This window comes from Chaetomium globosum, genomic scaffold, assembly GCF_000143365.1.
Source record: "Chaetomium globosum CBS 148.51 scaffold_6 genomic scaffold, whole genome shotgun sequence".
Taxonomy (NCBI): Eukaryota; Fungi; Ascomycota; class Sordariomycetes; order Sordariales; family Chaetomiaceae; genus Chaetomium; species Chaetomium globosum.
The window spans coordinates 3,155,695-3,178,312 of NT_165981.1; the positions used below are offsets into that span (position 1 = coordinate 3,155,695).

Consider the following 22,618-nt stretch of genomic DNA (forward strand, 5'->3'; position numbering starts at 1 on the left):
CTCTTCCCTGCTCCCCTCAATCCCACCTGAAGTTAATCCCCCCTCATCACGCACCCCCCACCGTCAAAGTCACCTTCGCACTACTACTCCCCGTCCCCGTCCCCGTCCCCGTCGTGGGATCCGGCCCCGGCCCCACCGTCAACGTCTGCTCTGGCGGCGGGATCTCCGGTGTCAGCGTCTGTGTTTTAGTTTGCGTCAGGGTTGCCGTGGCTGTCTCGGTGGCTGTCTCTGTGGCTGTCTCTGTGACGGTGATGGTGGCTGGTGGGGTGGTGGGTTCGGTTGGGGTGATTGTTTCTGTGATGGTAGCGGTGGCGGTGATGGTGAGTGGTGGAGTGGTGGGTTCGGTGGGGGTTGCTGTTGCTGTTTCGGTGATGGTTACGGTGGCGGTTTCGAGGGCGGTGGCGGTGATTGTTTGGGTTTGGGTTTGGGTTTGGGTTTGGACGGCGGTGGAGGTGATGTTTTGGGTGGCGGTTGTGATGGCGGTGGTGGTGGCTGTGATCAGGTCGGTTTGGGTGGTGAATTCGGTGTCGATGGTTGTGACGGTGACCGGGATCTCGGTTGTTTCGGTCTCGGTGGTGAGCACGGTTGAGTTGACTGTGCGTGTGGCGGTGGAGGTTATGGTGAAGGGGATGGTGGCCGTCTGCGTCAGGAGTTTCGTCGACGTGGCGTTGATGGTTCGGGTGACGTCCACGCTGGCGTAGGAGGTGAGCGTGATAGGCTGGGTGAACGTGGAGGTGAGGGTTTGGTTGAAGTATTGTGTCGTGTTCAGGGTTTGTGTCGAAGTCGTGGTGGCCGTTTCCCACTCGGTTGAGACGCTGGTCACGTTGATGGTGTTGTAAACCGTGGCGAAAATGATGGAATAGCTGGTTGCTGTTGTAGTGGTAAATTGCGTTGATGTCGTGTTCAAAACAACCGTGCTTGTCAGGACTTCAGTGGTCGGGATGGTTGTCGTCAGCCGGTCGACACTCGTTGAGGTGACCGTAATCAACGTGCTCTGGACCGCGGTGGTCTGGATCGTAGTCAAGATGGTGGACGTGACGTAGATGGTAGACACCACAGGCAGATCGCTAGTGGGGAGGGCTGTCCGCCTTGTAGTAGTGGTTCCCGGAAGTTCCGTCCGCCTTGTCGTTGTCGGTTCGTTTTCAGGCGGATCAGTAGGGTCACCACCCACACCACGCCCGCAGAGTCCAAAATCCACCTGGCATCCTGCACCGCAAACTTCGTCCGTTCCGCCGCACTCTCCACCTTCGGAGCAGCAGTTGCCATACTCAGATCCGGTACACGAGTACCCGTTTGCAGGGCCACAGCTACCGTCAGGGGAGACCTCGAGCTGGGCCAGGCCAAACCCCAGCAGGGTTCCGGCTATGAAGGTTGAAGTAAACAAACGCATCGTCGACGATGTACTAACTTCAAAAAAGGGCGAAGGACGCCATCCAAAATACAAGATACAGGCTGGTCACCCATCCCGTTATATTGATGACCCGGATGGGAGCGTACCCTCACATTCCGACTGAACGATCGCGTCAGGTACGAACGCGCGTGCATTGGCAAGCCAATATGCGGGAGTTAATATCAGTTGAGGCCTTTTAGGAACGGGGATGGTCTTCATTGGGAACCCCTGGACTTTCCCATACAGCGATTGGAGCGGAAATGTTTGGTTCATCATGGCTAATTGTCTTTTCCATCTTTGCAGATCCTTTTCCTCACTTATTTCCGGCCAACGAGCCGGAGATGTACGAATTTCACTTCACCAGTGTGAAAGGTGCAATAACAGCTCGCCAGGGGGGCTGGAGTTGCATTCGGCCGGTAGTTGGCGTAATGGTGCAAAACCAAACGAGGTTGACAGGTATCGTGCGAAGTAGTAGCACACATGTCCCTGAAACTAAAAGGCAACGTTTCACGAAACCTGGGGTAAATATGTGTTGACAGCGAGTCCGCTGCGGGTGTTGTTCGCCTGGCGCAAAGACACGGGAGGTAATACGTTTTCTTGAATTAAAATGTTACCTCGTCTCGGCTGCACTACCGAGCAGCATTCGACATCCCGTTGAAGCGAACAAGGTGATGATGTCGGCAGCGAAATGGGCTTCTTGGCTTCGTGTGGAGGTTCCAGGCCCGTGGCATTGCATAGTATGGGAATGAACGTCTGTCTAACAGGAGCTAGGCAGCTCTGTAAATCTCCCTCCTTCATTCCCTTTTACGGGTGGCCTTCTTGTTTCCCTCGTTTGGAAGTGCGGTATATTCATGTAAAGAAGAGGGCAGTTCTCGATGGTAGGCGGTTCCTGTTTTTACCCGGAGAATGCTCCGGTGACATTCCAGGGCAGGATATTTGCGTCAGAGAAGGTGCCAGGAGTGACGGAAGGCCTACCAGGGGGTTTTCACGGCAGCCGGCGAAGCCAATGTTGTGCCAGAAGGCCCAATTCCACGTACAGCTTGCCTGGAAGCTCAACGCCTAACAATACAGTTTATACATTTGAAACTGCCTCAGTAGGGTAATACGCCTTATAAACCTGTAACGCCCCTTCGATAGCTTGCACCACGCCCAGGAATGTGGTAATCGCCAACACCAAGATTGCCACCCAAAAGGTATACCACTGGACGCCGTTCCGCCTGTCACGCCACCACTGCCCCAGAGTTTTGGGCGTGGCGTCATCGTATGTTTGCTTCAGAATAACTAGGCGATCCCTCCAGAAGCGGAAGCGCTCAATCTGTCGGTCTTCGCCCTGGGGAGTCCCGCAAAGGGCGAGGCGGGGGTCGATGACGGTATGCTGGGTTTCGCGGTGTTTCACTCGTAGGCCCTGTAGCCATTTCCTCCGCGGTGTGCGCGTCCGTTGTTGGTTGCTGAATGCCGCTTGCGGGAACAGGAGAGCCAGGGTGCGTAGGGTCTCGTTGATTAGGTCGTCTGGGAAGACGGAGGTTTTGCTAAAGTGCGGTGGTGGTTAAGAGACGGCTTTCATTGTGCTGAGAATAGGATGAATACAGGTGTAGAAGAGGGCAGAAGAAGAGTGGCGGATGGCAACGGGCAATTAAGAGAGTCATTTTTGCGTGATATCCTCAGATGAGAGAGAATCGAAGTGAGAGCAAGAGAATGGATACTGGATAGAAAGGAAAGAAAAAGTAGGAATGTCTCGCAATGTCTCTCACCTGCGATGATACTCGAGAAAAGATGCATGATGGAATATGAGTAGCCTGGTGTCATCGTCGACAAGCAGGAGATGATCGGCCAGATTGTCGGTGAAGGCGAGTTTGATGCCGGCAATGTTTGCAATCGACCATGCATCAAAGGATTTTGGGAGTCTTATTTGCTCAGAGCTAAGCTTTGGAACCTCATTAAACACCCCGTGAATAAATGTTTGGAGAGAACCTTGCTCCCATCGTAAAAAGCGGCGTGGTGCTACTTGATGTTTGGCGAGCCCGAACCGCATCATGACGAGAAGCCGAACTGCCAGGTTGAGAGATCGTTCACACGCCTCTTCTTCTGCACCGGCTAGCCTCAGCATGTCCATCATCTCCTCTCGGGGTTTCCCGTCCCGGATATGTTCCATCAACCGGGCAATGGCCTGGGGTGATCTTGATGCCGCAGGTTGATGGTCTCCATAGATAGCAAGGAGGTGCCATTGACGTCGAAAGTAGTCGCAATAAGCTTCGTGGCCAAGCTTGCTCTCAGTGTCGCCGTTGAAGAGTTCCCCGGTGCCGGATGAAGATGGTTGCCAGAGCAAGCTGACAAGGTCCAATGCATCGGCGTCTAGAAGCGCGATGGCATCCATCGTCATGGCTCTTGTCTTGCCAAGTTGACAAGGGAGCAAATATAAAATGAAGATGGCTACATGCACAAGCAATCAGTTCAAGATCAAGATCAGATCCGACGATGCACTCGTTCGGATTGTTTCAGCCCAGCCAGTCCACCTCGCAAGCCGCCCAACTTGCCCAGCCACCACGCTTAGCCGCCCATTGACGAATACAATTGCTTAATTGGTGTTGGCCCCGTCGCGCTGAACTTGTGCTGCATGCTGCGCCACCAATTAACGAGTTTTTAGCTGCACGCAACAGGTACATACAATGCAGGGGGTGTCTTCCCCTCTTCCATATCAAGCGTCAACACAAAACGACCATCTTCATCTTGGCCCAGCTACGCCCAACCCCTAGACCACTGATGGACCAACATTCAAGCTGAAATGACGCTCACGACGGAACATGTCGCCCACATGCCCCCTCCCCACAACGGGTCATTACCCCCTCCTCACAATGGGCCATTGCCCCGTCCAGCCACGATATTCCGACTAACGGCTAGCACGCAACTCCGCAAAGTCACGGGCCTCCAGAAAAGATGGAAAAGTGCAGAGCTGTCGTGCTCCCGCGAGATCGACGTTTCCCTCCGTGGTCTTAGGAAACGAGCGTGGTGGCCTTGCGGACCGGCCATGCAGAAATTTGACAGCGAAATCGTCGGGGAAATCGAGGAGCTGCTGAAGAATGTCGAGCTTGGCGACGCCGACATTTACTTGCGGCTGTACATGATTGGGAAAAGCCCGGAAAAGTCGCGGCCAGTCATCATGGTCTGTTGCTCCAACCCTCGGGTCAGAACACAGGCCGAGGAGGCAATCCGCGAGAGTCGGATTCCGAAAGAATACCCAGAGTTTGCTTTGGGTGCAAGCGCGCTGCCACTGGAGCAGCCTGGTCTGGTTCGCGCACTGGCAGGCATGTCCGGCGCAACACAGTCCGCCGGACACCGGACACAAGTCCACGGGAGCCGCAAGCGGGCTAGGGGAGATGAAGAAGACGAAGAAGATAAAGATGACGAGCCCCCGCCCCAAAAACGCCAAACTTACGACTCGAATCATATCGATGATTTGGCTCCCGAAGTCATATCTTACCCAGTTGGGAGACGTCTCTACGTCGGCCCTCGGATTGCAACGGGAGGTGTAATTATCCGAATTCATGAGCGTGACCACCAACTTACCGTCTCTCATGTCCTGGACGACGAACCGGTTCCAGCGCCCAGCGACTCGGATCGGCAGAGCCTCTTGGAGGAGTGCCATTTCGACGATATGAGTGAAGATGATGATGAAATAGATTCAGCTACGAGCAACGAGCCTGACGGAAGGCCGCATGTGTCACAGACGCCATTTGATCCACACTCAGCCGGTTACATCCCGAAGCACCTTGCTGTCTCGCCATACGATAGCCGCAATGGCCCAAATCCTGGCCTCGACTACACGCTGCTTCCATGGGACCTCATCTTTGCCCCCCACCGGGAACAGGAATACTTTTTACCAAACAAAATCGTTCTGCCCGATGTGAAAAACCCGAGAACTCTGTGTATCGAGGGGGTCCTAGGCATACCGGAAACAGAACAAGCAGTGGCCGTTGCCACCGCTTCCAGCGGCGTGATCCGCGGCGTGTTGGTTCCGACTGTTGTATACTTCCGGAACGCGAAACTACCTCATTTCCAGAGGCTTCACCCCGTTCATCTCGACGGTCCTGTGGGCTTGGGAGACAGCGGCTCTGCTGTTGTTGACCAGATCACCGGCCACCTCTATGGTCACATCGTCAGGGGTGCCGAGCAGTCCACGACCGCCTACATTGTCGCTGCGGCGGAAGTCTTTGACGAATTGTGGCAAATGACCGCCGCGAATCCTCAGCTGGTCAGTATATTAAAGTCTGTCTACGACGATGTCTACACTTCGCCCCGCGAGGAGAAGATTGTAAACCCAGCCCCTGATATCACAGCTTCGTGTTCACCGCCACCCTCGCCTACGCCCGCGCCTACCAGCATCGATCTACACGGCCCCGACGCATATGTGGCCGGATCTCCATTCGCACTTCGGGAAGAATTGTCATTTCCAGCACCACCCATATCCCCAATTCCAGGTGAATTTATGGGCTTGGGCCCCATATACAGTGGGATTGAGTCGCCACCCGGGCTCACCATGGAATCGTACTCGGACATAATGACCTCTGGCGCTACCTCGGCGGGCAGCATGGCGCCTGGGCAGGGGCATCCTGAAGGCACCGACACGGATTCTACCGCGGCTATGAATCTCGCCACGGGGCACCAAAACACAGTAAAGACCGTGGAGCTTACCTACCAACCGCTCTTCGGGAGGCAACCCGGCTCTCCTGGTGAACCTCGCTCAGGAGTATTCCGACCCTGGAATGGCGAACCTGCTCCCACAGCTGAAGAACCTGAAGTGGGCGCGGACTACGATCAATTCTACAACTTTCCGTACGAACCCTGAGCTGAGAGTTAGCAAAAATGCGACAGCGTTGGACTATGATTTTAGACGCCGTGTCAAGACGTCGCCGCCTACCGATAATGGCGGCATGAGAGTAGGGGCGGTGTGGTGGGCTAAGTGATATTGAAGCCGAGATGAGGGCACCTAATCTGTATGTATGTGTATGGGTGTTGTGGTGCAAGGGGGCTTTAGCGCACTTGGATTACTATCAATTCAGCAGCCGTCGCAGCCTATCTCATCAAGTCAATCCTCAGCCCATGATACCAGGCGATCACATCCACTTGGTCCCTAGAGACAACCCCCTATTCACCCAAGCCCCCTCTCTCCCCCCGACCAACGATTGAATCAAGCGACCACCGTCCCCAACGCCTCCCTCCGACTCGTACTCGCCGGATCAAAATACGGCCTCTCCCCCAAACTCACCGCCCTGCTCCCCTTCCTCTCCCCCAAACCCTCCTCAAAGATATAATCCGGCGTCGCCGCATGGTACACACTCCGATTATCCCAAATCGCCACATCATTCACCGCCTTCCACCGCAACCGCACCTGCAAATCATGATTCTCCACCACCAACCTGACAAACCACTCCAGAAAGTGCTTGCTCTCCTCGTCGGACAGCCCATGGATCCGCTGCACATGGTGGCCCACCGCGAACACCGACCGCCACCCCGTCACCGGGTTGGTGCGCACCACGGGGTGCACCGCGTCCAGCGTGTCGCCCGTGTTTTCGGGGGCGCCGCGCGCGCCCGAGTACAGCGTGAAGTTGTTGCGGCGCGCGGCTTCGTTGAACAGGGGTTGCGCGTAGGTGGCCGTCAGCGTGTCGAGGAAGTGCCGGAGGGTCGGGGAGATGCGGTCGTAGAGCTCGTAGCCTGAGGCCCAGAGCGTGTCTGTGGATGGGGAAGGGGGGGTTAGTGTTCGGGCTGGCAACTAGGGGCGGTGGGGAAAGGGGTGGGGAGGGGGTTGGTTGAGGGGACGTACCTCCGCCGGTCTTGGGCAGCTGCGTCAGCCGCAGCAGGGCGTAGTCGCTGGGGATGGGCTCAAAGGTGATGTCGGAGTGCCACTGGTTCTTGCCGCTCTGGCGGTGCCGGCCGCCGGTGAAGGCGCCCTGCAGGCGGTCGGCGTAGAGCTTCTTGGTCTGCTCGGACGAAATGACGCTGATCTCGTTGTCGTTGCCGCCGTGCTCGCGGGCCGCGTTGCTGACGGGGTGGATGTGCAGGCCTGATGTCTCGGGCTTGCCGGAGAGCTTGCCGAGCCGGTCGACCAGTTCCTTTTGCAGGTCATCCGTGAGGTTGTCCTGGGAGCGGAAGAAGACGACACCGCGTTGGGAGACTAGGATAAGTAAGCATGATGTCTTTGCAGGCGTGAATAAGGCCACAAACTGGTGATGGCAAGATCCCGGAGCAGCTCGTCCGAATTAGGGGCCCGTAGAAGCTCCACAAGGTCGACGTCGACGTACTCTCTGCCGATGACAGGAGTCACGTCAAAGTGCTCCAAGTGGTCCAAGGCTCCGCTCAGCTTGAGCGGCTCCTTGTGTCCCTCGAGCCTTTCAGCTAGGACGTCTTCATGTCTGCTCGTGTTTTGGATAGGCTTCACTTCGCCGCCCGATGTGGCCTGCTTCTCCTGGGTAGGGAGAACTTTCTGTTTGATATCTTCTACCGTCTGCTGGACGGACTCCACGGCGGATGGGGCCATATTGCGATGGGCTGTAGTGTGCGTGTTGGTGGAACTTGATTCTCGAGTGGGTGTAAGTCACGCGCAGCTGGCTGTGCGAGTTGAATCAGAGGTCTAGATGAGGATCGCAGCATCGATTATATGTACTTGGAGTCTACACCCAGAGTTCGCTTTCGCTTTCGCCGTGTCAGTCCTGTCCGTGACGCCATGCTGCAAGATCCCCGTTATTTCCGTCTTGGTACCCATCCCGCGCGTTCTATGGTTGGATCACCGTGACGGATGATGATGGAAGATGGCTGCTTCCTGACGTGCGAGCGTTGGAACCAATCCCTACTTGGCCGGTATCGCTGAAGATATGCCCTCGGCCTTGATCGTGCTGTCACCATGTCAAAGGGAGTTGTGTTTAATCGACCAGAAAGCAGTTTCAGCCTATTGATGTTTCTCTATCGATGGGGTGATGCAATCTTAGCGGGAATCGCGCGTCGTTGTGAAGTCGCCAAGGCTCATTATCTCCGGCCGAACGTTGGGTTAAGCAGGCCATGCATGGAAAGAGTCCGTGGGAGGAGTCCGTACGTAGCATATCAGTCTCGCCAACGTGGGGTTTGTGATCAAAGACATCATGTAAGAGAATCCCGTAACAGCCACGCAGCCCTTTCCACACAGACATCGTGTGCCGTAGTTTGGACTGCTGTTTTTGGCGGGCGTGTGGCCTGAAAAGGGGACCTCAGTCCCCCCCAGGATTCCACCAAAAGCCTAGGTAATCACATCTCCGGGATTTAGACACGAGGGGTTTTGGAAACACTGCCATATCCTCAGGTCGGCGCTATTTCTCATCGCGGGATCCAACCCCGGGGCGGGGTCTCGTAGGGAAGTTGTCTCTATTAGACAGGGATGAGGGAAGCGTTTGCTTAGGTACCTATTTGAGAAAAGAGGCCTTGCCTTTGTCACGGCAGCCCATCTCTGTCCGGCAATATCAGAGCAGTGAGAGCGGCCAAACTAAAGGAATGCTGGTAGAAAATAAGCTAGAATTGCTGCCAGCATCACCACTACTAGGTGTTAATAAAGCACTTCGGTGGTTATTACGCCACTTACCTAGGGTTGCCCAGGAGAGAAAGCGTGGTTGTTCGGTAGCTTGGTTTTCGAAATCCTGATTGCCGGATGCTTCTGCTTCGTCCAGGCTTTCCTCGGGTAAAGAACTGGAATGAGCCGCCAGAAGGCCACTATCGGGTTGACCCTCACCAAAGGGTGACAATGGAATGTCCAAACCTGGGACCTTTATGAAGCACAGAAAATCTCTCAGTGTGATCGAACCACCAGAGGAAGTTAGTAATTCCCAAAATGACCGCAGCTGCCCAGGAGAAGAACCGATAACAGCACCGAGCGTGATGATCTTGCTCCGGTCTTCGTCTCTTGTAAGGTCAATCCGCCTCAGAAGTTGGTATTTTGACCGGCCGGTCATAAACCAAGTGTTGTCGTCGCCCCCATCATCATCGTCGTCGTCGTCACCATCGTTCTCGCAACCAGATGGCAGCAGCTCAATGTCACGATCGGGGTCAAATTTCAACCGCTCAACGTCTTCGTCCTCGCCTAGCCGCCATTGATCGCTTGGTGACATAGTTATCGAGAAGGTCGCACCATACCTCATGAAAACTCCGAGGATCTCCCTAGCAGCAGGCGGAAAGGGATCCAGGCAAAGATGAAATGGCTCCGATCGTTCGCGGCGAAGCTTGGTCAGGAGAGAAACAACCAACAGATCTCGCAGGGTTGCCCGGTGAGAAGTTTCCTTCGCCGAACTCGAGTCATCCGATCCCCGGCGGTCTTGTTTAGGTAGCTCAAGCTCTGCTTCAAGCTCAGAGCGCAGTTCCGGATATTCTATCCAGGCCGAGTCCTCAGGGTTGAGTTCAACTTCCGTAGCAATCGAGACACCAGCCCGGAGGAAATACTCTAGTATGGCCGTATGGGGGGGTCCCAAAAACCTGTTGCTTGCTGCCTTCCAGCGATAAAGTGGGAGCGTGGAAATTACCGTTCCAAGAACATTTGCAATCACCCAGTCTTGGCCCCTTGTGAGAGAGAGGGATTTGTTCTCATAGTCCCAACGAATGATTTCAATGAACCCCAGGGTGGCCGCCATGGAATACAAACTGACCATGCCGTGGTAGTGGCGTTGATCTTCGGGGATTTCATTGAACGTCCTGACCCCGAATTGGTGATGTAAGAGTTCCTGCTCGATCTGTTGCAAGAGCGGCATAATTGAGTCAGAGTTGGTGACAGGAGCTTGTCGAATCTGGAATAATAACAGGAGGATGCACTTATAAACGTCTCCAAACTCGAGACTTTGGTTGATCAAGACAGTAGGTGCGGACAGGTCTCCGCGGCTGAGTCGGAGCGAGACCCAGAATCCATCCTTTGAGGCGTGTCCCTCCAGCTCCTCGTCCTCCCGGTAACTGAGATCAATGAGCATCATCCAGGCGAGTGCGGAAGAAGCGATCTCGTCATTGAGCTGAGAAAACGTAATGACTAGCGAATATTTCTGGAGGTACTCAGGGACCAGAGAGATGGGATAATTTCAAACCTTCCCCTGGCTGCTTCTCAAAGGAGTCCCTTTACCACCGAGCAGCTACCCCCCGACTGCCAAGTTCAATTCGAGTCCGATAGCTGGCAGTGTTGCTGGGAAAGAGACTTTAGGGACCTTTCTCACGACCTTTTCGAGACTCTTGTTGTTGTCATCCAAACCCTCGAGAAGGTAGGAACACGAGAGTAAGCTCAAGCTCCAGGCGTCGTTTTCATATCCGCCCTTGGAAGCCCCTGCGTCGGGGTCTCTCGTTTCTTCCGATAGCAGAAAACCATCTAACCGCATGGCTAGTGCAAGAAGGATGAATGCTTGGCGGCGGTAGTGCAGGGGAATGGAGGTGAGTATATGGCTGAACAAGTCGTCTAACTCGCTGGGTGCAGATTTGACGATGCTTTCCAGCATGGCGATCGAATCTCCATTGCCTAACGAATCCTCGAGCTTGTTAAGCAATACGCAAACCCAGAGGAAAACGCCTTCGGCGCTCTGAATAATTTGGCGAACCATCGCATCGCATCGATCTTTCTCGGATTTGGCTAGCTCTTGAAATTCACCATTTCCCTCCAACCTCTGTTTGACAAGCGCCTCAATATCGTCGCCGGTGAAGACATGAATGGTGAGCCTTTGGGCTGGCGAAAAGGCGTTAGAAAAGACAGGAAGTTGGCGGCTTGAGACGCAAAGTTTGACGTGCCAGCACGGGTTTGACGCCCATTGCTGGAGATGCTGCGTGAGTTGGTACTGCGTAACGCCCTTGCTTTCTTCGAACTCGTCAAGACCGTCGATGAAGAAGCAGAAGTGGTATTCGTCCAACATCTCCCGGCCCTCTTACCAAGATACCAAGTGCCTCATCAACATCCTTGTCGGACAGGTCGATGAACTGCGAGCGGCCGGACTCCGGGAACTCGGTCGACGGCCACAACCTAGGAAAGAGTAACTTTGCGAGCTGAGGCTCCTGCCGAATTATTCCCCAGAGAAGTCCGCGGATAAGACCGCGGAGGGATTTCTGCTCGGGGGTCCCTGGCCTCCAGAAGAAGAATTGCCATGTAATGAGCCTTTTCTCTCCGGCCCATTCGCGGAGGATCTGCCGAGTCTCGCGGTGCTCGCATATATGTTTCATAAGTGTCAATTTGCCCGACCCGGGTTTCCCCTCAACGTGGAATATCCCGGTGCCTGATCTAAGCCAGCCCCGGAAAGTAATCTTTGAGCCCGGCTGCTCATCGAGAAAGGTTTCCGAATCTTCATCAAAAATCCAGTCAAATGTGCCCGGGGCAGTCCCGCTAACATTGGCGAACCTCTCCTTTATCGTTGGAAAGTGAAGATTGTCTAGAACCTGGATGACCTTGAAGGCCTCAGTGGCCTCGGTGGCGGCACCGAGGACTTCTCGGAGCTGTTCAAGGACCGGACCAGACTGAGCTGCCCCATCGAGGCTGCTGGACAGCGCGCGAAGCCTCTCGGAAAGAAGCAATACCTGGGAGTTCGATTGGCGCGCATGCCTCTCGATTTTCTGCTGCACGTCACCTAGCTGTTCGCTGAGTCTGGCTATGTCTCTCCTAGATTCAAGTTCGTCAGAGGCTTGTGAGTCTACGTACGGTAGGGTCGCAACATACAGCGTCTTAGTCATGACCAATGAATCCATCATCTTCTGGAGCACTCTCGAGCTCCGACTGCAGGGTCTCTATGTCCGACTTTCGCAAACGGATGCGAACGAAAGCTTGGGCGGCAGAGAGGATGAGACCCCTTTTTCTCCGGTTTACATTGGTTGACGAGGGCTTGGATGGCGGCACAAATGGAGAGGCATTTCTTCGCGACTTCCCTCATCCGTGCGTCGACGGCGGATTTGCATTTCCTGCTGCGTCTTTTCCAACGCGCAGGCAATGTCGGAGAGTGTGTCGATCTCGCCGACAAGCATTTCGTGTTTCTTCAGGAGGCCGGCCTCCGAATCGTGGACCTCCTTAATAGTGGCCGCACATTTGTACCCGCGTTCGATCAAGTCCAGAATGTTGCACGCCAAAGCGAGCGCGCTGACGGGTTCCATCGTGATGGCAATTCAAACTCTAGCCGGGATATGGCCATGCAGGCGCGGCGAAGTTGGCCAAGGGTACCTGCCTTATATACACACACACACACACACACACAATTTATTCCGCCCGGCGGGCCTAACCCGAAAGGGCAACTATCATGCAATCTACTAATACATATCCTAAAATGGATCCTGATCTCATGAAGCCCGTACATCCTCCTTTTCTGGCTTATCTCCTTACAATTTTGCCCTCTCTGCTGCGGATGCTCGTGGGTTAGTTGTACGAATAGTAAGCTGGCTTGAAGGCTAGTCTCCAAGTGTCCAACGTCCTATCTTCGGCGGCTGAAGCGCGCTTACTCCGTGTGACACGAGATGAAGGGGGTTGTTAGTCGGGGTTTAGGATGGTGAGGTTAAGTTTGCTTCATTCTGTTGTTGTTCAGTCCTCAGACGACCTGTGGCAATGGCAAAACGTATCGTCGCCCGCACCGCCCGCATGTTGGGGGACCAGTCCTTGTCATCCGAGGGCGACTTTCCTCCCAGGTAGAAGGAGAGGTTCCCCCTGTGGACATCCGTACATTGCAGCATCTCCCTACGGTGTTGATCCCATTGCTTGCATCGGAAGAGGAAGTGGTCCACTGTCTCTCTGGCTTGTCCACACGTACACTGGTCTGACGGTGCTGCTTTGATGCGATGCAGGTATGTGTTGAGCTTGGCCATGCCTGTTCTAAGCTGAGCAAGCACGCCGGCCTCGCTTCGGGACAGGTGGTCGTATAATAGTTGGGTGTGCTTCCCTGGTAACGCTATATCGACTCTCTTGGAATGTCTGCCCACTTTGTCAGGTAAGGACGTGGGCGGTGCCCGCTTTGCCCATGCGATACGGAGGGCATGATTGACCGCATGGCAGGATCCTAGCGATTCAATGTGGCGTAGTCGTCCGTGCCGACTGTTGCTTCCTTTGCTTTCGCTTTGGCTGTGTTCAGGCAGCTCGTTTTTGGTACCCGCTTGGATCCAGACGACCGAGATCGTGTTTCCCGCCTTGCGTAAGGCACTTATCGCATCGTACGCCTGACAGAGATATTGTTGTCCTGATTGCTGGTGTGGTCGCTCCAAGGCCATCACGGCTGCCTTGTTGCTGGTGGCAAGGATGATCTTTCGAGTACCTGATATTTCGAATCAACCTCAACGCGTACCCAATAGCCGCAAGCTCGCCTGAGAACGGGTTTTGCTCCGACCTGGAGCCCAGCGTCACACTAAAGGCTTCGTTCCTTGAGCCATCTCGCATCGGCAGCGGGAGACGGACGACTCCTCCGATCCCGACCATGTTGTTTCGTGCGGAGCTGCTTACGGCGATCCGGACCGCCCACTCTGTCTCTTTTTGCTGGATGCCCGTTCTGTCAACCGTAGTGCGGACTCGCCTCTCCCATGGCGCTAATACGACGGGAGCGATGGTTTCGAGGCTGTCCAATGGGACGTCCTTGAGGAGATCTGCTACTTGAAAGAAAGGGGAGCGGTAGGATCTCCGGAACTTGCGCATCCGGGAAGTGGTGTTGCGGAGTGGATTCGTCTCTGGTAGGGTGTGGATGTCCGTCCACATCTTGATCGCCCTCTTCCAGAATCGATCTTGAGCCGTGGGGATGTGAGCTTCTGCTTCTGCTACGCGTGTTGCTACCGTGCTGAACGTTCCTATGATCCCTTGCGCCGCGACCCTCTGCGACCCTGTGTATGGCCGGCGCGGTCTTCCAATTACATTGGTGCATCCAGACGCTGGATGCGTAGTCCACCACTGGCGCGACCATGGCGGTGAACAGCTGCCGCGCCGTAGCCGGGGATAGACCACTGAGCCGTTTCGAGCTCCATCGCCGCGCTGAGCCCTTTGGAGGCCGCTCTTGCGATATGCTCCTTATACCTGAGCTTGGCATCCATGACCACTCCAAGGATCTTAACGTGGTCTTTCGGCTGAACATCTTGACCCTTGATCGTAAAGGGCTCCGAGTTGGCTTTATAGGCCTTGCGGGTAAAGTGGATGACGGCTGTCTTGTCTGCTTCAAATGTCGCTCCGCTTCTCTTTTCCCAGTCTAGTGCTTGGTCGATGATTGCTTCGATGCCCTTGCGTGTGCTTTGTGCCGTCGGTCCTGTGACCCAGGCGGTAAAGTCATCGACAAAGGCTATTGCACCACCGTTGCTATCGATCTTTCGCTGGACCAGATCCGCGTTGAAAAAGAGGAACAAGATAGGGGAGAGGGGCGAGCCTTGGGGCAGGCCAGCCTGTGGGAGGTCCCGTCGTTCCGCAGCATGCCCGTTGACCTGGATAGAGGCCGTACGGTCAGAACAGAAAGCTTCTGTCCATCGGCACAGCTCTTCCGGGATACCACGTGCCCTCATCCTCTGGACCAGCCGTTCCTTGCAGACTCCGTTATAGGCTCCCTTGACATCGAGGCTAATGAGGCTGACAATCTTCCGTCCTCTCCAGGCCGTGTAGATCTGCTCCTGTAGAAATACCAGCGCCTGCTCTGCTGATCGCTGCTTCCGCGCGCCGAAGTGGTTGGTGGGCAGGAGGCCGTAGGTCTCCACGGCGTGGGACAGCCGTTCCGCGATCACCGACTCCAGCACTTTGCCCAGCGTTGCTAGGAGGGAGATTGGTCTCCACGCCTTTGCGATGGTGTAGTCCTTTTTGCCCGGTTTCTTGAGCGGGATGATATTAGCATGTCGCCACTGGCTGGGAAGGGCCCCGTCCTCCAGTGAGGCACGGAAGAGCGCCAGTACATGGTGCTTGACCACCTGCCAGACTTCCTTCCACACCACTGCCGGCAAACCGTCCTCCCCTGGTGCCTTCCAGGACTTCGTTGCGAACAGCTGTCGTTCGACTTCCTCCATCGTAAGGATAGGCGTCATGATGGGTGCCCTCTGTGGTCTTGGACCTTCATCGTCGATCGTATCGGGCAAGGCCGGGAAGAATCTTGTTAGGAGCTCTTCGGCCTGTTCTCTATGATCGGCCGTGGATGTACCATCTGCTCTAACAAGTTGCGGGATCCTTCCAAACGTGGTATCATCTCCGGATTTTAGATACTTTGCAGCCTTCCAAATGTTGTCGTTGTCCGCAAGGAACTCGGCCCAGTGCTTCTTCTTCTGCTGCCGGATGGCATCGTGGTACTGTTTTGCTGCACCCTTTGCCAATTCCTCAATCTCGGCTGTGGTCCAACCTGCCCGGCGTTCCGAGCGAGCGCGGTTCCTCCAGTGCGTGTAGATGTGACGTAGCTGCGTCAGGTCCGTAGTCCACCATCGCTTTGCGTATGGCGATGGCCGGGCTTTGGGAGTGAGGGAATGAACCGCGCCTGAGACAGTGGACATCAGGCGGTCCGTTCTCTGCTGGACTGTCCCCTCCGCTGGGGTGTCCCCTAGTGTATTTGCAATTTTGGCTCTGATGTCTTTCCATGGCGCGTTCTTGAGAAGCAGTCGGTCGTGGTGCGTCGGGCACAGGTACCTCAATATCGAAGACTGTTTCAATCGCGCGGTGATCTGAACCGTGTTCCGTTCTATGGACTCCACATCTGATCACGGCTTCTGCCAGTTCCTCCGAGGCCAGGACCAGGTCGGATAGTCGAACCGTATCCACCTGCTTGCCATGTTATTGTGCCCCTTGGGAGTAGAGTGCTTAGAGTCAGCTCGTTCATGAGGTCGATGATGGGGTCGGCTTCCCCTTGTCTCACGGATGAGACGTCGTCTCCTCCCCACATTTGGTCGTGGCAGTTGAAATCACCTGCAACCACTATATCGACAGTCGTTCCTACGCCCCGTTTCGCCTTTGCTACCACCCTGCGGAGGTTCTCGCAGGTGTCTTTTAGTGCCTCGCCGTCCCCACACGGTACGTAGACGGACGCGACCAGGACTACGCGCTCCGGGAGCCGTATGACTGCTGCCGTGATGTCCGGGGAGTCCACTGCCACCTGCTCGGCTTCCACGATTTTGTTCACCCAGAGCATGCTCCGGATAGCCCATCTACCTTTCCTTCAACGTGCACGGGATCATCTTGGGTCCATTTGTGATGCTCCATAGGGGTCGTCAGGAGCCGTCCTTGGATCCTTCCGCGCCTGGGGTTCCTGAATGGCTATGACGGCAGCGTCCTGGATTGCCACGTCGTTCATCAAACTATCATGCACCTCCCCTTGCTTTCTGACGTTCAATTGGATGACCTGAAACGTTCCTATTCATGACGAGATGGATAGAGCTTCCGGCAATTCTTGCTGAACGATTCATGTGGTCCTCCGCACAGAACGCACTTCGGTATAGCTGCTGAGCACTCGCTGTGACGGTGGACCCTCACTAGCGCACATTCCACACACTTGAGGGTTCCTGCACTGGAAAGCTTTGTGGCCAATCTGCTGGCAGTTGTAGCATTGGTTCGGCCGCGCCCGACGTTCGAAGATTCCCGTGTATCCCGATTCGCCTCTCGCGTGGAAGAAACCCTCATTGATGAGCCTCTCTAGTCATCGCCGGCTTTGGTGATATATACCACCATCGATCCATACGCTTTTCGCAGTGTCCTTCCGGCTCAACCAAGCCAACTTGGCGATCTGCACGTCGTTCTCTCGGCCCAGGGTTTCCGCCGCTCCGGGGAGTACTTTGCCTTCAGGGTCGAGAACGGCCGTACGGTTGACGTTGTCAACTTTGACTGGGTACAGCTGGTCACGTAGGACGTGTGCACCCGGCGCCTTCTTCGCTTCGATGATGTCCTTGATTCTCTTTACTTCCGCTTCGTTCCTGCCAACGATCCTAAGGCGGTTGATGTTTCCTCTGTCTCTGGTAACGGCAAGACAACGCCATTTGGGTTGGTCTCCCGGCGCTCGCATCTCGTTCTCGATGAGTTTGCGAAGAGCCACTGGTGTAGCCTCTTCGATGTGTTCCTCCGGTACCCTGGTCATGTCTACCGTGCAGAACGCTGGCTCTGGCGTAGCCGTTCCGGCTTGCGGAGGATGCCAGACTAGGACCGCTGGTAGGAGGTGTACATCGGGCGACATCCGCATACGCCGGCCGAGCAAGAGGGGCTTCCTGAGCCTGGGTTCATGGTGTGGAGCTGCAGTCTGGTGTCCTCGAGCTCGCGGCGGGCTTGGGTGAGTTGCTCTCGCGCTTGCGACAGTTCTTCCGGTCAACCGGGCCGTCATTTTTGGCCATCTCCTTCTACCATGTGATCCCTTGAGCTTTTCCGAATTGAAGCTGAAATTCCATGTTTGATAGTGTTCAATTTGTTTTCGAAGTTGCAGTCCGCAGTTTGCTCTTGGCCCTGGATTCCCTCCCTTGCTCTCTACATGGACTTAAATGGGGTAAGTTACCTACCTAGTTGCCTAGGTAGGTAGATACGTGAGGTTGCAGAGATGGAAACGTCGCGACGGCGGGGAAAGCTTGCAGCAGCAGGGCATGGTGGGGGGCAAATTGTCGCTGGCCATGCCCGACGCCACTCCACCTGTAATTGGTTAGAGTGTTCTGCGGGAGGGCCGCGAATTTTGGATTCAACCAGCCAGAACTTTCTCCAATGCTTGGTGTGGTCTCGTGCTGAAGTTTTTTCCCTGGGTAACTTCGTAACTCCCGACCAGCCCCCCTGCATCACGCCAAATCGTCACAAAGCGTAACTTTACACGCATTTTCGTAGCAACTCTTGCATCAACCAAATCACAACACCCGTTAAGGAAAAGAGTGTTGAAAGGCGTGTGGATGTAGGATAATATGGCCCTATCCATTTTTTTAAAAAAAAACTAAGCCAATTGTGGTGGTTGGGTTGGGCGGGCTCTCCATCGGTACCAGTTGGGAGAAGAAACTTACCCCTGCCACCATAGTGGACGCCTTGACACCACAGCCGGAACAACACCACAACCACTTTTCCACAGGATGTTGACAGTTGAGAGGGATCTGGTAATTTTATGAGCCCTTGTTGGTTGAATCCCCGAGCTATAGGGTTCAAAATTGTGAGCCTGGCTACGACGACGACCACGTTAACGACCAGGCAGTGTATTCAAATTCCTAGCCAACTGGATGCCCAAAAAGAGAGGTGCAAAGGATTCGGCTGTATCTAGAAGAGCGTAGCTCGCCCTGATATCTCATATAATAGGTACGCGGATCACCACTGTCTGTCCAGTCATCCCAGTGGTCGCCAGAAATCCTATCTCGGTCAAGGGGCTCCGCCATCTGTTTACTTCGGCTTGCCATTGTCGAATCGCGTGCTCCACCGCTGCCCCTGTCGCGTAGGCAAAATCATCAGCGTCGAGCTGCCCATTGATTCCCTGGATACCAACCGTCCTCGCCGCATTACCCGGCGAGATCATCTCGGGGTTCGGCCCAACCCTCTGCAGCTTGGCGACGCCTGACGGGAGGATGATGGAGATGGCTGTGTCTGGCCGGTTGAGGCCGGGCTGGGGGGTCATGTTTATGCAGTCCGAGGTGATGAAGCCGGCGTAGAGGAAGGCGGTGCTGCCGCTCAACCAGAGGGGCACGTTTTGGCCCTCAATGTTGCTGAAGTCCTCAATGGTCCTCGCCACGTCGTCGGGTGTCTGGGTCCAGGTTGTCTGTGTCACGCGTGATTCAAGCGTGGTTCGCTCGGACTGCGGGGTCTCTACGAGGTCGGGTTGCGTGGTTAGCCGGGGGCAGTTCTGCAGGTGACAGTAAAGTACGTAATAAATACTAAGTCATGGGGAAGAACACATCGGCGCAGGGGTACATACGAAAGCGTAGCAGGCAATCCGCGGCCTCGTGGACTGTTAAAATAACGTCGGGAGCGCCAGATACGATGCGCAAGAGGCCGAAACAAAGGGCCAGTGTGAGCAAACGAAAGGACCCCATAGCAGTGCCTCTCAGATCGTCAAACTAGGCATAAAGCCAGAGGGTACAAGTAGGTAGAGCGCGGCACCGAATCGGCTATTTGGGACCGTGGTTGAAGTCGAGATCTTCAGTGGAGAGCTGTAGCAAGAAATGAGGCCCGAGGTCCTAGATATAATAATACAACGTCAGTGACTTCCTTCTTACAAATGTCCAAATAGTTAATATCTCGCGTGTCATGTTACCCCCCCACGGCTGCCTAAACTAAACCACGGAAGAGTTTTAGCACTAGGAGGAGGACTTACTCAGCATGTGTTCAATATCTTCGGCTGTATTATCTTCGGCGGTAATGGTTATATGCCACCCGCGAGATGATATGTAAGACGTACAGGTTGAGCACCCACCCGAGAGAGGGTCTAAAGGGGGTGCACATGATAAAAGCGCGGGCTTGGCAAGTGCTTTGTGTCAAAGCCGAGAGGCAATATTGATGCAGAGAGGCAATATTGACGGACTGCCAAGTGTACCTTAGTAAGAACTCCAGGCAGCGCTTTAACCAAGAACTGCGTCGCAGTTTAGGAAAGCGAGTAGGGAGGAGGATGGTGGCATAGGGTCTGGTGGGATGGTTATTGTGAAGGCCGAGAGGGTCGAGGCGGCGAACATGGAGTCTGAAGCGGGACAGTGAATTATCTTTATTAGTTGAGTATAAGAACTGCAGCAACGCATCGGCTCCAGTACTCTTCTAACTGGTGCCCTCAGCCCTCTTCCTGACATTGATCGTCAAGCCGCCGTCTCTCCTTCTCTGGGCTGTCTCTCATCCCAGTTGCTGGCATGAAGACACGTCCTGTTGTTCTGGCCAATGTCGCCAGACTTCTGCTTCTTCAGCCAGCCTTCACCTTGGCTGCGACCTTCTACTCCCAGCTGAGCCTCTGCCCGGACCTCTGCCACAACGTAGGCTCCAGCCCAGCTAACTGGACTGTCCTCCAACATGTCGACCAACTCAAGAGCTGCGACAAGGCTGTACTCTTCGACCTGTCTTTGGTCAACGACCTCAGCAACACCAAGGTCTCAACCCTGATCCGCGCCTGCGTCGCCACCGGTGATGGAGGGCCTAGCATAGCTACCACCCAATCTGTTGACTCGGACTGCGGCAACTCAAGCACCGTCAGTTTTCCGCTGCAGATCGGTCGGAGCGGTGTGGTAGCTGCCGACAACGGCCTCTTATCCATCGAGTCTCTCAAGCCCTTGCTCGCCGACCTGGATCGCGAGCTCCTTATTCCCGAGGACTGTGGCACCAGAGTCCTCTTTAGCGCATCTCCCTCTGCTGCCACTATCGTCGGGGTGTACATTGGGTCAGGGCTCGACACACCTCTGAGCTTCCAATCTGTGGTCAACCAGACAAACAAAAACATCGCCGAGGGGGGGTTGGGAACAACATTTCTCGTACAGGCCTGCCCCGACGCTGGCCGTGCCGAGACGCTCGGTCTCATTGTCAACACCGAGGGCGATGTCGGTCTCGTCCAGAGCACGCTTCGCCAATGGAACAACGGCACCTGCGTTGATGGGCTGGACAGCATCCGCGAATCAAGCGAGATCCAGGTTGGACGGCGGACCACGGCATCTCCAGCCCCGCCGTCTCGGCACTTCAACACCACGTTAGCTGGCAAACAGTCCCGGAATACTTGCTCGACGACCCAAGTCGTCTCAGGCGATGGCTGTGGCTCACTGGCGGCTAGGTGCGGCATCTCAGGTGCGGCCTTTGAGTCCTACAACCCCTTACCAGCTTTGTGTTCGACCCTTCAGATTGGCCAGCACGTCTGCTGTTCGCCAGGCGATCTCCCAGACTTCAGGCCGCAGCCAAACCCTGACGGAACATGTGCGACATACACAGTCCAGGCGGGCGAGTGGTGCGCCCTGATTGCGAGCGACCACTTTATTACGGCAGACGATATTGAGAACTTCAACAAGCAAACCTGGGGCTGGAACGGCTGCCAGTTTATGCAGGTTGGGCAGGCTATCTGTCTCAGCACCGGTAGCCCCCCAATGCCGGCCCCCGTGTCCAACGCCATCTGTGGGCCCCAAGTCCTGGGGACGCAGGCACCGAGCGACTTCTCGCAGTTGGCCAATCTCAACCCCTGTCCGCTCAACTCGTGCTGCAACATATGGGGCCAGTGCGGCATCACGCCGTCCTTCTGCACCATCTACCAGTCCGACACGGGGGCCCCCGGGACTTCACCTCCGGGGACGGCGAGCTGCATCTCCAACTGCGGCACAAACTTTGCCAACAACGACAACCACCCCGCCCAGTTTCTCAAGGTCGGCTACTGGGAGTCCTGGGCGGCCACGCGCGGGTGTTTGGGCATGACCGCCGCCCAGATCCCGAGTGGTTATAGCCATATTCACTATGCTTTTGGTGGAATCACCAACGACTACCAAGTCGATGTTTCGGACACTCAGACACAGTTCAACGACTTCAAGGCCACGACGGGGTTCAAGAAAATTCTGTCATTTGGTGGTTGGTCCTTCTCGTAAGTCCTTTAAACTTTGAAGCCAGAGAGGTTGAGGATTAAAGGGTCTCACACAAACCAGGACTGAGGCGGACACATTCCCAATCTTCCGTGACGGTGTCACGTCCGCGAACCGACAGACATTTGCACAAAATGTGGTTTCATTCATGCAAACACACAACCTCGACGGGCTGGACTTTGACTGGGAGTATCCGGGGGTAAGAACCACACCCCGCGTGCCCTTATTTTCTACTCTAACATCGCTGATCCTGACGATTCAGGCTCCTGATATCCCGGGCATCCCTCCTGGAGGCCCCAATGATGGCGCCAACTATCTAGAGTTCCTCCAGATGGTCAAGGCCATCTTGCCCGCGGGTAAAAGTCTGTCTATTGCTGCTCCGGCTTCGTACTGGTGAGCCCCACCAACCCGTCGATCAGTTCTCTCCCCTTTGACACGTTGCGACTGGCCAGGTACCTCAAAGGCTTTCCAATCGCAGATATGGCCCCGTTGCTGGACTACATTGTGTTCATGACCTACGATCTGCGCGGACAATGGGATTGGGGGAACCAGTTCGCCACCGAAGGGCTGGCCAGGGGGCGACTGTCTTCCGCTCCCAGTAAGTTGCGCTCCTATTTCTACTTCGGTCTATGCTTACCCGGACGCCCCCCAGTGTGAATCTTACAGAGACCAACTATGCGCTCGCCATGATCACCAAGGCCGGCGTCCCTTCGAACAAGGTCGTTGTTGGTGTGTCTAGCTACGGACGGTCATTTAGCATGACGGACCCCAACTGCCGCGGCCCCATGTGCACTCCCGGCC

General features: G+C 55.3%; 8 protein-coding genes across 8 annotated transcripts in view; 2 read left to right on the forward strand and 6 right to left on the reverse strand.

Moving 5' to 3' along the window:
• Positions 1–46: 46 nt before the first annotated feature.
• On the reverse strand, positions 47–1,390 carry CHGG_09332 (uncharacterized protein; the record flags this gene model as incomplete). The annotated part of the gene is made up of 1 exon (XM_001227258.1): positions 47–1,390. One exon carries the CDS (start codon positions 1,388–1,390, stop codon positions 47–49), a length of 1,344 nt encoding a protein of 447 aa, XP_001227259.1.
• Positions 1,391–2,462: 1,072 nt separating this feature from the next.
• CHGG_09333 (uncharacterized protein) lies at positions 2,463–3,770 on the reverse strand (the record flags this gene model as incomplete). Its single annotated transcript, XM_001227259.1, has 2 exons — positions 2,463–2,919; positions 3,142–3,770. 2 exons carry the CDS (start codon positions 3,768–3,770, stop codon positions 2,463–2,465), a joined length of 1,086 nt encoding a protein of 361 aa, XP_001227260.1.
• Positions 3,771–4,202: 432 nt separating this feature from the next.
• CHGG_09334 (uncharacterized protein) lies at positions 4,203–6,233 on the forward strand (the record flags this gene model as incomplete). Its single annotated transcript, XM_001227260.1, has 1 exon — positions 4,203–6,233. The coding sequence occupies one exon, from the start codon at positions 4,203–4,205 to the stop codon at positions 6,231–6,233; it is 2,031 nt and encodes a 676-aa protein (XP_001227261.1).
• A 342-nt stretch (positions 6,234–6,575) lies between these two features.
• On the reverse strand, positions 6,576–7,922 carry CHGG_09335 (uncharacterized protein; the record flags this gene model as incomplete). The annotated part of the gene is made up of 3 exons (XM_001227261.1): positions 6,576–7,117; positions 7,209–7,559; positions 7,610–7,922. 3 exons carry the CDS (start codon positions 7,920–7,922, stop codon positions 6,576–6,578), a joined length of 1,206 nt encoding a protein of 401 aa, XP_001227262.1.
• An 895-nt stretch (positions 7,923–8,817) lies between these two features.
• On the reverse strand, positions 8,818–12,505 carry CHGG_09336 (uncharacterized protein; the record flags this gene model as incomplete). The annotated part of the gene is made up of 5 exons (XM_001227262.1): positions 8,818–8,861; positions 8,994–10,401; positions 10,600–11,193; positions 11,300–12,020; positions 12,225–12,505. The coding sequence occupies 5 exons, from the start codon at positions 12,503–12,505 to the stop codon at positions 8,818–8,820; spliced, it is 3,048 nt and encodes a 1,015-aa protein (XP_001227263.1).
• A 381-nt stretch (positions 12,506–12,886) lies between these two features.
• CHGG_09337 (uncharacterized protein) lies at positions 12,887–17,649 on the reverse strand (the record flags this gene model as incomplete). The annotated part of the gene is made up of 5 exons (XM_001227263.1): positions 12,887–13,622; positions 13,681–14,163; positions 14,238–15,985; positions 16,198–16,490; positions 17,001–17,649. 5 exons carry the CDS (start codon positions 17,647–17,649, stop codon positions 12,887–12,889), a joined length of 3,909 nt encoding a protein of 1,302 aa, XP_001227264.1.
• Positions 17,650–18,579: 930 nt separating this feature from the next.
• CHGG_09338 (uncharacterized protein) lies at positions 18,580–19,318 on the reverse strand (the record flags this gene model as incomplete). The annotated part of the gene is made up of 2 exons (XM_001227264.1): positions 18,580–19,091; positions 19,201–19,318. The coding sequence occupies 2 exons, from the start codon at positions 19,316–19,318 to the stop codon at positions 18,580–18,582; spliced, it is 630 nt and encodes a 209-aa protein (XP_001227265.1).
• Positions 19,319–20,122: 804 nt separating this feature from the next.
• The window catches only part of CHGG_09339 (uncharacterized protein), a gene marked incomplete at both ends in the record, with an annotated part of 3,853 nt that continues 1,357 nt past the window's right edge, over positions 20,123–22,618 (forward strand). Inside the window, 4 exons of the mRNA XM_001227265.1 lie at positions 20,123–21,819; positions 21,881–22,210; positions 22,270–22,415; positions 22,484–22,546. Of these exons, the coding sequence (XP_001227266.1) occupies positions 20,123–21,819; positions 21,881–22,210; positions 22,270–22,415; positions 22,484–22,546 (2,236 nt within the window). The remainder of the gene's footprint in view (positions 21,820–21,880; positions 22,211–22,269; positions 22,416–22,483; positions 22,547–22,618) is intronic.